Source organism: Anoplopoma fimbria, chromosome 8 (genome assembly GCF_027596085.1).
Source record: "Anoplopoma fimbria isolate UVic2021 breed Golden Eagle Sablefish chromosome 8, Afim_UVic_2022, whole genome shotgun sequence".
Taxonomy (NCBI): Eukaryota; Metazoa; Chordata; class Actinopteri; order Perciformes; family Anoplopomatidae; genus Anoplopoma; species Anoplopoma fimbria.
Window position 1 is genome coordinate 9,936,939 of NC_072456.1, and position 13,741 is coordinate 9,950,679.

Here is a 13,741-nt window from a genome sequence, read left to right on the forward strand (position 1 = left end):
GCTTCAAATCTCTCTGTACATTACATTTCTAGAAAGTGTTCTTTATTTACACGGAGGGAACACTGTGGTTGCATCAATCATCAATACCATTTTTTCACACTATTTCTTAGCGTCCTTGTATTTCTTATTGTCTCATTGACATATCTTTTTTCATATGATTGCTTATGAATTTGTAATCTCTCAGAGTTAACTAAATTTGGGCTAATTTCAAACCAGTAATTCATCAAAGTCCTCTTTTGTGTGTGTTCAGAGTTTACTTATTTGTTGGTGACATTTTTGGAGCTCTATACTTGCTTTGAGGTTTTTCCACTGAACATCTTGAATATTATTACTCTTCAAACAATGAGGCCAACTACCTAGCTCCTCTATTTCTTCCAAATACACATTTGCAGTGAGCTTAAGAGTTACTCCCAGGAGTGTTGAAGTAAAGACTAAATGTAAGAGCGCTCATGAAATGAGTAACGTGATGCCTGACAATATATATATATATATATGAAAACTCATGTATCCCTTCCGAAAACCAGGAAGTTATTTTTATGTTTCAAAGAGTCAGCTTTGGGTCAAGTGCCAGTCTTCCGAAAGCCTTGGCTCCTGTGATAAGCTAGCTGTCCTGAGAGTCGCTCTGTGTTTGGCGAGGAACAGATGGAGCTGTACACACACACACACACACACACACACACACACACACAAATACATTCATACATCTGGGATCACCACGGGCGTTTTGGCTCATGTGGCTCATAACATATTAATATGAGGTTAAAGATAGAATCTAATGTCACATTTACAAAAATCACACATCAAATTACTGAAAGTAGACAAAATAAATGAAGAAAGAACAAAATAAATGAGATAGAAATGGGAGACAGAGACATGGAGAGAGAGAGAGAGAGAGAGAGAGAGAGAGAGAGAGAGAGAGAGAGAGAGCGAGAGAGAGAGAGGGGCAGGGGATGCAACCTCATGAGCCTAGCAGGCATTCACTACATGTTAGCATTAGTAGGTCAGCCAGCACAGAAATAACTACAGTGTGTGTATGTGTATGTGGTAACCTCACACACTCACTACTAGCCAATGGTGGAGGATTCTCCATTCTACACATGAACCAATAAAAAAAAATAAAAAAACGCCATACATCAACATTTCAAATGCACTCATGTGATCAGCTCTAACCAGCTGTGTATTCAGTTTCCACATGAGTGAATTTTCCTCTCTAAATATATATCTCCCTTCCTCCCTCTCTGAAATGCCATGCAAGGACACGCAGGCTGCTGCTGAAACCCTGCAGCTACGAATATCTGTGCAGCAGAAAAGTTAGAGGTTTATCCCGTTTATGGGCTGTTATCTATTAAATACTTTATAATGCCAAAGGTCAAATAGCAAGTGTCAAGAGTGTCAAGTCTCTGCAGAATTAAAATTGAAGCACTCAACATGTTGATGTGTTTGTCATACATGCAGTGCCACTATGTGGCGAAACGCAGACACAGCAGGACCTGAACCATATGCTGTAAATATTATTTTTATCTCAATTATATCTCAAATAATTTTAGGATTTTTTGTTTTACTATTTCTGCTGACATTGAGAACAAAATGAAGGGGCTTATAGAATCTTATGTTTTTTAAGAATGTGTATATGAGCTTTAAGACAGCAGCAATAAATTGCACTGTCTCTCTGGATCTGGAAATAGACAAAGAATGGCTTTACACATGTATTGAATGTAAATTTAATATTAACTACTGTACTAGTTTTGAAAAGCTATTGATAAATAACAGGAGTAGGGTTATAGCCATATAACCGTGACATTTTTTAATGGATGTAAACACAACAATTGTGAAAACAAGGTGACCGCAATTTAGCTAAGGCCAAATATTAAACATCTTCTCCGCTGTCAATCTCAACAAACATCATTTCCACTGCAACTGTTGTATTTATACTAGCTGTACCTCAGAGTAGTACAAGGGACTGGGATATGGGTAACATTTTTAAATCTTTTTGACCCACACTACACATGTAGACAGACCTGGTCGCTCTAAACTATCCTGACAGGCCCAGGGTCATGAGTTCACAAAGCCATGATGAGTAGAAGCTGTTTAATTTTCCCTTCTAAAAAAAATCAATAATAAGACTGAAGTGAACTGAACTGAACTCAGTTGACTGCCTGGTTGTTTGTGTGTGAGTGTGTCTGTGTGTGTGTGTGTAGCTCCTTAGAGATTAGTGAGCAGCTTAATGGGATTAGCTGCTCTGACTGTATTCAGGCATAACATGAGCTGAACAATTTAATGTTAGCTCTCTAGCCTGTTTGCTGAGGTGGCTAAACAAGAGGAGGTGGCACAGCTAAGTCCTGTTCCTGTGAAACCAGGGGAAAAAATGGACTTGGATGTGGACAGATTATATGCTGAGAAACAGCTTCAGTTAGCAGCACTTTTAATAGGGATAGGGCCCGAAATGCATTTTGGGTTTTCCGGACACATCATACACCCTTCTGCTAATAAAATGGAACAAAAACTAGAATATGAAAGTATTTGAAAAGGTTAACTAAAAAAGAATTGAAAAAGAAATTCACTCATGGGCTTGAGGTTATCAAACTTACCATTTTGCAAGGCTTTTCAAAACAAAACAAAACAAAAAAAGGGTCTTAAAAGCAAATCAGTGGAGCTAAAATTTGATCTGGCTCTTTTGTGTCCCTTTTAAAACATAGTGACCTTTGAAGTCAAAGAGTAAAGTAAGCCTTCTTTATGGGATTTCTAGTGGACTTTGGTATTAAACTGTAGTCAGGTTGAAAAGTTCAGAGGAGAAGCAGCAGGTTAGCTGCTTTAGTGAATGGAGCATTAGCAGGCAGCTATCATTAATGTTAAAGTCGTGACTTCTGGCCCTGGAATAATTCCTCTTAATTACTCAGCTCCTGTTGGTCGTCGGCCAGCCTCGCTGATCTCTACAGTTCTGTGAAACCATGAATCAGACTCTGGATCACAGGGTTACAGAAGGATGTGACACACATCCAAAATAATTTGTAAAGCACCGATAACACTGACACATATACGTGCCAACTTAACCCGAGGCTTTGGAAACAGGTTGATACTGGCTTAAATACTGTGAGAGCCAATGCGATAAACATACAGAACGATTTTGTACAATGTAGTATTTATTATTATTATTTATTATATATTATTTTATAAATAATCTCACATTTTTGTTCGACGCATTTTAAAACCTTTAAAAAACAATGAAAAACTGTGTATGCAAAATACACAGAGCTAACCCAAAAAAAATGCAACACACTGTATGGGGGGTTTCACACACAGCACACATTAAAACACAAGTAACAGCGTGCTGGTCATTCATTACTTACGGTGATTTAGACTCAGTTGACCTATCTACTCTCAACCATGATTACATAACTCAGGCCAATTCCCTAAATGAACCCCGCAGCAGGTGAGTCAGAGAATGACTTGTAATTAAAGTAAGTGGAGATACGTTACATTGATTGAGGAGGAAGAGTTACGACGGTCCATCTTCTCATGCAGCCCTCGCACTGACCTGGTGGGTGTCAGCCCTTCTACAGGCGGGGATATCCAAAACACCCTAAAGACTGAGTCCAATTCTCCCCAACAGGTGTGGGTCTCTTAACCTTTCGCTGAGGGTCTCGTGAAGCGACGCTAACCAGTGACGGCGGCCCGGCAGTACATTGCTACTGCAGATGCATAGCTCCTGCAGCTGCTTGGGAAGTTCTCTTCCTCCGCTCCTCTCATGCTTTCTCTGTTGATTAATTTGTCAGCCGAGACCCCTGCTCACGGTTACATCACAGGGCCAGCTGGACAGTTGCACAGATGGACGGATGGGTAGAATGATGAAGCAGAGTTTTCTGGCAAAATCCAGTAAAATAACCCAGAAATGCTAGATATACGAGGAACTCGTGCACTCGCTCGCAGACTTGATCTCTCCTCTTCCTTCAGTCTTTGTGTGCGTCTCTTTCATATTTCCCCCCTCTTTGTCCCTCCTTAAATGGCTCCACCTCTGTAAAGTCTATTAGCAGCCTAAGGTAAGCCTCTTAGGAGAGACTCTTGCTCTCTTGTAACACAGGAGGCCAGTGAGACTGGGTAAGGCCAAACAACAATCACACACTGATAAAAACCAGGGTGGGGTTTAAGACGGGATATATCGGAGAGGAAAAGAAGATTGGGCAAGATGGAGAAGAGAGTATTGTAAGAAAGGTAAATCCACATACTGTATGTTTGATACAAACCTCCACAAGCAAAGATAGGACTGGAAATATTTGTCTGGTAGTTGTTTAAAATTATTTTTAATAAACACATCAATGAGTTTTGCTCTGTAATCTTTAAGGTTGATATTTATGTCATGATTAGTGGTGCAAATCTAACCTACTAGATTGGCCTGCACTTCCTGGTTGAATCTATTTGTATGACTGCTCATATGTGAGCCATGGCAATTCACTGAATTTTAACATTATTGTTAATAAGGGTCTCCATTCTTAAACTTGTTTTTTTTTCAATTTACCCAGAATGTTGATAGTAAAAGAGTAAACAAGGATGTCAAAGAGAGATGGGAGGAAGAAATGAATGAAGCAGGATGAAGGAGGATGAATTAACACATCCTCTAGCAGTAATCTAGAGGTCTTGAACTCAGGGAACACCCTCAGTTTTTCAATCTGTTATCTTAATGAGATAAACAAGATTAACCAGATGAATGTGAGATGGAATCCCTGCGTGTCTGTGTGTGTGTGTGTGTCTGTGTGTGTGTGTGTGTGTGTGTGTGTGTGTGTGTGTGTGTGTGTGGATGTCTCACTTTCTATCATTCATCAGATCCCTTACAATACCATGCAGCGTCTGTTTTGAGTTCACAGGTGTATTGTTATCAGATAGAATTAACATCTCTGCAGTGAGAGTTTGATTTACTGACCAGTGTCAACCTCACAATCCCTGTGTGTGTGCCAGCAGGAGGAAAGGTTATCATGCTCCATACAGCTTATGAGTAAGCTCAAGAACTGGTTCCTAGACAAGGTCAAAGTGAGTGTCCTTCAAGCAGACAATGGGGTATGAACACATAAGTAGAGTCCATGAATAAGCACAATCAAGACTGAGTCCATAATGAGATTGAGAATGGCCCAAGACTAAGCCTGAACGCAACCACACATTCAACAAACTACGGTATTTGAAAGTGCAGGATCAGGTAGTGAGGTCTGGACAATAAGTTTGCAGTGTAGAACAACAAATACGGTGGGATGTATTGGAAACACAATGCAAGTGTAATGACTGATAAGGAGTTACAGCAAAGATCTGTAACGGCGGTGTTTCTCTCACACACTAGTTCCTTTAGCTGGTGTACTTGTTGCTTCAAGCTAGGTGTTTGTAAGGTTGTCAAACAGCTTCTGAACCCCATCCACCCATGCCTTTCCAATGCCAGAATCGGGGGGGCTGCGAAACTATCAATTCGACAAGGACGCTCACCATAGCCAATCCCGGCTCACACTGGGCCTGCTGCTTTTAACTGGGCCATGCATTTCTAAACATGCACATGTGTGCATAATGTATGCTTATTATCATGCAAACCGAGTGCTCTCTCCTGCCTTGAGACCAGTCAGTCAACCAGCAAATCAGTCAGCGAGCTAGTCGTTTGAAGCGCGTGTCCTATCAACCCAGTTTACTGTCTCTCTGGGTGTCACATGTTGTCAGAGCACCAGCTGAGCAACAGCTCGGCATTCCCATTAGACTTGCTTCACTAGAGGACAGCCAGTTCCTGTAAGATATCGCCTAAAGCTTGATCATTCACAAACTATAGAACACCAAAAACATCTGTCCAATAAGCAACCTGTAGTCAATTTGATATGGCTAATTGTTGGCAGGTGCACTTAGCTTCCCATCATTTGCTGATCCTGAAATGCTTCCTTTGGATGTTTTAAATTGAATCCCCCCCCCGAAAAGGACAGCAGGTCTCCGTCCCACTTTCAATTAAAATCATGCTATCTTGATGACAGTTGATAATCACAAAAATAATGTGAGGGATTCACACTCTATTCACACGCAATTTCAACATAAAAATCACAGTGGGGATTGTAATGAATGAATCAATGCCATCATGAGAGATACTCATCACAAAACCTTAAAAATTGAGTAATTTGGAAAATACATCCGAGGCTGTACGTCCGCACTGTCACACCCTGCTTCCACCGTCTTGTCAGCCCTTCCCCTCTGCTCTCCTCCAGTCTGCTCTCCTCCTGTGTCTCACCTTGGTAGTGAGGATGCAGATGCAGTCCATCCTCACCGGTCCGACTTACAAACTTTCATCAAAACATCCTTGAGCTGCAACTTCCACCCCTCGGCCGCTTGTTGCTCTTGTTGAGATCCTTCTGCCGCCTGTCCGTCTCTGTCCCATCCTTCACACCCTCTTCCTTCATCCCTCACTCTCTCGCTCTGCTCTCCTTTCTCAAGTCCTCTCCACCTGTCCTTTCATCGGAGCAGCCAGACAGGACTTCTCCGCAAAAACAGAGGCCGTCTCGGAAACATGGCAGCTGTCCCGGTGCACCTCCGCCCGCCCTCTTGTTTTCCAGCTGCTGCCTTCGTTTTATGGCAGCTGGTAGACACATTTTGACCTCAAAGAGTGCATGGCTCAGAATATATATATCCGTACACACACGCAGAAAACACACACACACAAAGAAAAGAAGTGGCAATCATGCAGAGACAGACGCAGAAACGCATACACATGGATGAACAGGCACACACACACACACACACACACACACACACTCTACGTTTTATCAGGTCAGTCTCTGGCAGGAGTGGGGGGTTAGACTGAGTGAACAGTAACAGCAGTATAGCAATGGATGCTCTACTTTCAACTTTGGGTATTGGAGGGAAGTTCAAGTTCCACATGCACCCTGAAGCTTCACACACAAAGAAGGGATTTCATTTCGCTCACTCAGGATACCGGGCTTTATCTAGATACACGACACCACTACAACGGATGTGGGATTCGAAACAATGTACTGTACTATACAAGACCAGCAGAGCAGAGAGAGAAAGTTGGGTGGAAAATGTCTCATATTCAAATGTCTTGCATAAAACAAAAACACATAAAGACACTTTTTACATTTGTTTCTGTTCCTGTCCTACTCTACTTCTGTCCCGCTCCTCCCTCCTCTGGCCCTGCACTCATGATGCTCACTGCTGCCAACAGACAGATGTCAGTCTGTCTGCACTGCTATATGTGTGCTAAAAGAACATTGTTATTGGGTCTCAATTGCTAATACAGCCTTTCAATACAAGTAATCTCATTTATTAAAAGAAGTTCAATAATGGGTGGTAAGAAAAAATGCACAAAAATGTGTTTCACCTTATTTAAACTTTGGTCGCTTAACACGTAATTCCCTTTAGTGTGAGACAACTGAAAAGACAAACTACATTAACAACAGTTTCTAAGTATTATTGGATTAATTAGTAACACATGAGCAGCATATGAATGTACCTGGAGTTTCCACCTCCAATAATAACAACACAATAAAGCAGTATTTCGCTGCACATACTGTACAGCACTACATTGAACGCTTTAGTGTAAAGCATAGTAAGTCATTATCAGCACAATTTTCCCGAGATGTGGACAATGAGCAGCAGTTTGAAGCAAGAAAGGGTCCAGTGTTCAAACAGCCAAAACCAGAAGAAACCATTTCAGCAAAGATCACCAAGACAAAACCAGTTGCATGATCCCTTCTCTGAGCTCGTTCTGCTGACTCTACTAGAGAATAAAATGTTACTGAGCTGAATTGATTCCCCTTGTCATATTATGTTATGCAATGTAAGCCAATGTTCAAAACAGCCAGCCTGCATAAATGATCTGTCCGTCTAATTCTGCTCTCTGCAGCCACCAGCAGCCTTTCCAACTGGTTCAAGAGGAGACGTGTGAAGATTTATCCAACCAAATATATGACAAAAAGATAAATAGACAGCATGTATCTTACAAGCAATGTTAAGCCGACAATGGAGCACCACAGGGTACCACAACAAATGTACTTACTAGCTGACGATAATCTCAGCAAAATAAAACCAAAATATTAAAACTCAGAATATGACATGGCTATAAGGACCATTTAAACTACTAGATCATCTCTGCCAGTTGACCATTTAAACATTAAATAAGAGTATTACACAGTACATCACCAAACATGACAAGCTCTCCAAGGCAAAGGGAGAAAATGGAGCAGCCCTCGTGTCGTATCAATGTTACCACCCAACAACTGGATCACCCATCAACTTTGCATAGAAGGCAAACCATATTATACACTGCTATCAACCGAGGCGAGATTTTCTGCTTGCACAAAACAATCAGAGATGTCTTACCTTGTTGGGGGTCACTGGGCTTGTAGCTGTCCTGGGGCTGGCTGGCCCATGGCTAGGGCTAGTGGAGGTGACTTTTACTGGCCCGGGGCTGGTTGGACTAGGAACAGAGATTAAGTAAAGAGGGAGTCTGTGAACTCTGAAAACTGTAAGATATTATTCATTACTATTACACCTGAATTCCCAATAGCTAACAAAATGCAGTGTTACATTATATCTGTCAACTTACCCATGCTACATACAAGCATTTTTATTATAAAAAGTATGACATAAAGCATCTGGCATAATTTTTTGTTCACAAGTTTTCAATTTAAAGAAATATTTTGAAGCATGTATAAATAATAATTCGGGGCATTTGAAATTAAGTAAATGCACACTTAATTAATTTCTATCCGTGAAATTCACAGAGGTGTGAATTAACCCATATTCAGTTTGTTCGTCTATTCGTTTTTGCTGTGTTAACAACAAGCGATTGTGTAAATCTTTCTAGAAAAGGGTTTTGTGTTTTCAGTTTTTGGTGGAAATAAATTGAAGAAATTAGTTAGATAGCATGAGTAGCATAGCTGCTATACAATACCTGACCAAATGAATAAAAGGACCACCTGCAGTAACGTGAACTTCATCAATGGGAAATTACAAAAAAATCTGGCATAGTTTGTGGCATATCATTTATTCTTCTCCATTGTCTCTATTCAAATCCAGAGATAATTAATCCATTGAGTGTGTTAAAATGTCACTTAACAGCTGTTTAGTTTTGCTAATGTACCCTTATAAAAAATAAAACATATGGATGTTGAACATACCTCAGATGAGGCCCTATAGTCAAAGGCCCTGGAGGACCTGTGGGGCTGCGGCTGCTGAAGGTGAATTTTCCCCGGTTGGGGCTCGTTGGACTCGTGCTGTGAGTGACTTTGCTTATGCCTGGGTCCTCGCTGGTCGGAAGAGCTGTAGAGACTATAGTAGCGTCTGTGAATCTGTTGAGACCTGGGCTGGTGCTGGGAGTGGTGCTGGTGGGGGTAAGATTGTCTGGAGTGGGTGAAAACACAAAGCCCTGGATGGTGCCGGAGATGAGGGCTGAGACGGTCACCAGGTTGGGGTCTGGAGAGACAGAGTCACTTTGTCGGTTGGCTGAGCTGACAGAGCTTTCTGAGGAAGCATTAGAGTTGGTGGCAATAAGGTGTGGCTTTGTTCCATTCAGCGATGCTCTAGGAGGCTTTTTTATGGAGCCGGTGGGGGTTCCTACACCACTCACTGTGACTCCGGGGGATGATGGGGCATTAGAGGGAGATGAAGGCACAGGAGTCTCTGATGCCAATGATTTGGAGGCTCCAGGTTGGACAGGAGGCGGAGGAGCACGATACTTGACCTTGCCTGGCGGGGACTGAGGCGAAACGGACTGCGTTGTAGGGGAAGACGGCTTTGATGTGGGTCTCTCGGATGGGAGTGGAGCAGCATGGGACTTGACTGACTTTGGTTTGGGGGACAGGGGTTTTGGCGGGGGTGATCCTCCAGAAGACTGGGGGCTAAGGGGACCAGAGGAGAGCTGTGGCTGGGATGGGAGCTCTGTTAGCGGGTCGCTAGAGGCAATGACGTTCAGTTGACCGTCTATCTGGTCAACAGAACTCTTGCTGTCGGCAAGGATGGTCAACTCGTAGTACTCCTGAATGTCTGCGAGGAGAAGAGCAGAGATTAGAGCTGTGATGAATGACTGAAGGGTTTAGTGGATTAGTAAATGAGACATATACTGACACATTGAAGGGATGGATGAATGAATGAATGAATGAATGAACACTACAATGAATGATAAACTGACGTAATATCATCAAACTGAGGTGATATTTTCTCCAGAGGATACAGAGTAGTAGGGCTGAAACTATTAGTTGATTAGACGAAAGTTAAGCTCTGACTAAACTGATGATCAGTTAATCATTCCGGAGATTTATCACTGCAAAACTAAAAACACTTTCTAGTTTAAACTTCACCAAATTCAGGATGTATATATCATTCTAAACTGAGTATGTTTCGGTTGTTGACAGTTCATTGAACAGAAACAAGAAAATCTCACTTTGGGATCAGGGAAGCTGTGATTGACATTCTTTTTTGACATTGTACAGACTGAACAACTAATCAAACAGATTTATCTATAATGAAAATAATTTCTGTAGCAGCCCTGTAAAGCTGTAGAAAACCTACATGTCTACTAATATCACCACTGTATATTGTACATCGTAATCAGACGCAAGCTAATTGAAGTTGGTCACAAAAAAGTCTCAGCTAATACACTGTTGACCTCTAGTGGCAGCACAAGGACACTGCCACCTTAACTATGTAGAACAGTAGCTCATGTAGAGTTCAGGGTTCCCCACTTAAAAGAGGAATAGTTCATTCTAGGGTCATTTCCCTTTTTGAGAAGTAAGCGCACTAATAAAGCACATCAGCGACTGTTACACATTAGAAAATGTTATGATTAGAGGCTTCACTTCCCCCTCTCCGCATACAGAACTGACTACACCAAATCATACACCTGGTAGTGTACAGTATGTGGGAAGAGAACAGGGAATCTACAGGCAGTTGGAGGAGGATGTGTAAAGAGCAAAGAAGAAGAGTGAACGGGGAATTAAGCAGTACAATTCATAAAAAAGGTACCAAAAAACAGGCATCAAGGATTGGAAAGTACAGTAACACAAAACCACCTCCATGGACGGACAGTAGATATCAAACATATAACATGATAGATGAAGTTAAGATAGAGCTTTAACACCAGAGACAGCTTGATTAAAGGTCAAAGTCACAAACAGGAAGTCATATTTAGTAAAGAGCACACAGACAAAACAGAGAAAGGAGTGTTACTTTAAGAGCTAAAGGTGTGGGTGTGGCGCAAAGCAGGTGGGACCAGGGATTTAGAACCAGTTTGTTAAACCTCAGTGTTTTCCTTCTAGAAAGAAAAAGCTCACCACAAGCAGAGTAAACCAGTTAGACACAGACTGGTAACTGTTGGGAGGAATTTAAAGTTGCTACACATTCTCTAAATCTATGCATGCTTTTCTACAAAGGGCCCTGTGTTTTCTGTGACAGGCCACATCACGCCTACATGTTTTTCTTCTGATCCCAATTTTCTGGTGAACAGTCATGTGATAGCACAAGATCTCATGGACACCCCAAAAACTAATGCTACCACAGTGCACGTTTAATGTCGGTCCTGCTCTGTCTGCTGGCCTATAAGCCTACTGTCTCATAGCGAAACCTTCTAATCTTCATTTGTACATGTGCACCTGTCTTTACGTCTTCATATACAATCCCAAACACATAGCAGTGTTGTTGTGGAGACCAGCAGAAGAACCAAGCTAAAGGGTGAGTTCACCCAAATCACAAAAAAACAGCAACATCTACACAGACAGTTTCGGTTTTCTTCCTCAAGGTTTTGAGAAAATGTAATCCAACATTAAACTACGCTGATTTAAATACCTTGATCTCTGGTATGTACTGTAAAATGTGACCTGGGGCAGAAACGTATACATAGAGATGTCAAATCCAAATATTTAAGGAGAGTAAACAAGCTGTTTAGAAGGGAAAAAAAGCTAAAAACAAAGCTAACCAACAGCTCATGTTGTAATACCAGGTATAATTGGAAGTTTAGAAGAAGAGTGAACAAACAAACAGCTATCCTTACCAAGCAGAGCGCTAAAGAGCTGACTTTGGAAGACATTGATGACTCTGTCCAGAGACTGCTGCAGCTGGGAATCTTCCTCCACGTGGCCCTGTCCGGTCCGGCTCTGGCTCTGCTGCCTCTGGTCGAGTTTGGCCCGATACTGCTGGAGGAGCTCCAGGGCTCGCTGAGCGTCTAAATACAAAATATACAGGTAAATAATGACAGAAAAAGGAGAGATACAATTCTCCAGGCACTCTTAAGTAGAGCAAGGAGATTAATGTACAATAAAAGCCTCGATTTAACTGACGATTATTATGGTTAAAAACCAGGGCTGGTTCAGGCCTCACAGGGTCTTCATCGGGGTGAAGTTAATAAGAGATAGATTGATAACACCTGGCTCCATATAGCGAGCGTGGAAACAACTTTGTCAGACGAATGTTTACTTTTCCCTCTCTTACATCTCAACTACTGCCAGTTTTCACTGTTTGACATCTATGATGAATTGCAAATTTGACAGCAATTAAAAAAAGGAAAAGTATATAAAGTACTCATTCAGTAATTTACGAGAACGTAAAAAATTGTTTGCTTTAGAAAGGTGAATCAAGGCGCATGTTAACCCTCAGCTGCTGATGTAATATGACTACAATGCATCTCTATTCTTACTACAGTGCAATAAAACTGAAACCTGGAATTTTGTATCATATTTTAGTTCATCTTAAATCAGCCAATTTATGGAAAGTTTTAGTTTGGAAATGGTTACAACAATTACGTTTTGATTAGGCTACTATGGCTAAATGTAAGTCTGATGCAAAAGGAGATGAGGGCAACAGGGTTGATGGTTGTTAAAGAAAGGTGCAGACCACATTCAAGTCTCTGGCCCTCTGAACAGCTGATCAAACCGGAAGCACTGACAGCATCAAAGTCTCACTAAGGAATGTCGCCTTCTTTGAATGCCACACGGCGTTTAAAGTATTGATTGTTTACTTATCTATAACAGCATTTATACAAGCAGAACATGTTTTCACATATGTATCAGTTGCTCAGTCACACACTTTAATACGGCATGCAATAAACATCAGGCAGAGTCAACTAAATATTCAGCTGAATTCCCTCTTTCTATTCGTTTGCATCACATTTGCATACCGACTAACAGATTTTAATAAAAGCAGATACAACATGAAAATGAAATACTTGGTGCATTGCTACTTGTGTGCCGAGTTTAACTAAATGTCAGAATAACTAATAAAAATATCTTGAACAATTGATTTTGTAGGTGAAATAAACAATGTTGTGTTAAATGTTGGATGTTTGAGAGAAGTTTCGGGTGAAGTAAAAGCACTTAGATGAGCTCGCGATACAGTTTCATGTCGTTGTGGTTTCGATACAGTTTGTTTAACAAAGTATACTATGTGGCACTTTAGCTTTAGGCCTACTACATAGATAGAAACAATGTATTTACCTTTCTGTCGCACAGGCATGGTGACACCCAGCGTGTCTGTGGTGTTACAGATGTGCGCGTCTGTCCCGGGACAGCCTGCCTCCAAAGTGTGCCACCAAATTGACACCACAACTGTTAACACGGACCTGTCCTTTCATCGAAAGAGGAACTTTTTTTAAAAAGAGTTTGACAGTCCAAGGTAATCGTCGTCACAGCAGCGGAGGAGGAAAAAAACAAAACGACTCGTTGATATCAAACAGTGACAGTCACCGCGTGGACTTAGTACCCGTTTCTTTTCTTTTTTTCTT

At 41.4% G+C, this 13,741-nt stretch overlaps 1 protein-coding gene across 1 annotated transcript in view; it reads right to left on the reverse strand.

Moving 5' to 3' along the window:
• LOC129094992 (disks large homolog 1-like) overlaps window positions 1-13,473 on the reverse strand; it is a 98,032-nt gene extending 84,559 nt beyond the window's left edge. Inside the window, exons 1-4 of the mRNA XM_054603328.1 lie at window positions 13,455-13,473; window positions 12,017-12,187; window positions 9,150-10,014; window positions 8,350-8,446 (exon numbers count right to left, since the gene is read on the reverse strand). Coding sequence (XP_054459303.1) covers window positions 8,350-8,446; window positions 9,150-10,014; window positions 12,017-12,187; window positions 13,455-13,473 — 1,152 coding nt within the window. The remainder of the gene's footprint in view (window positions 1-8,349; window positions 8,447-9,149; window positions 10,015-12,016; window positions 12,188-13,454) is intronic.
• Window positions 13,474-13,741: the final 268 nt, after the last annotated feature.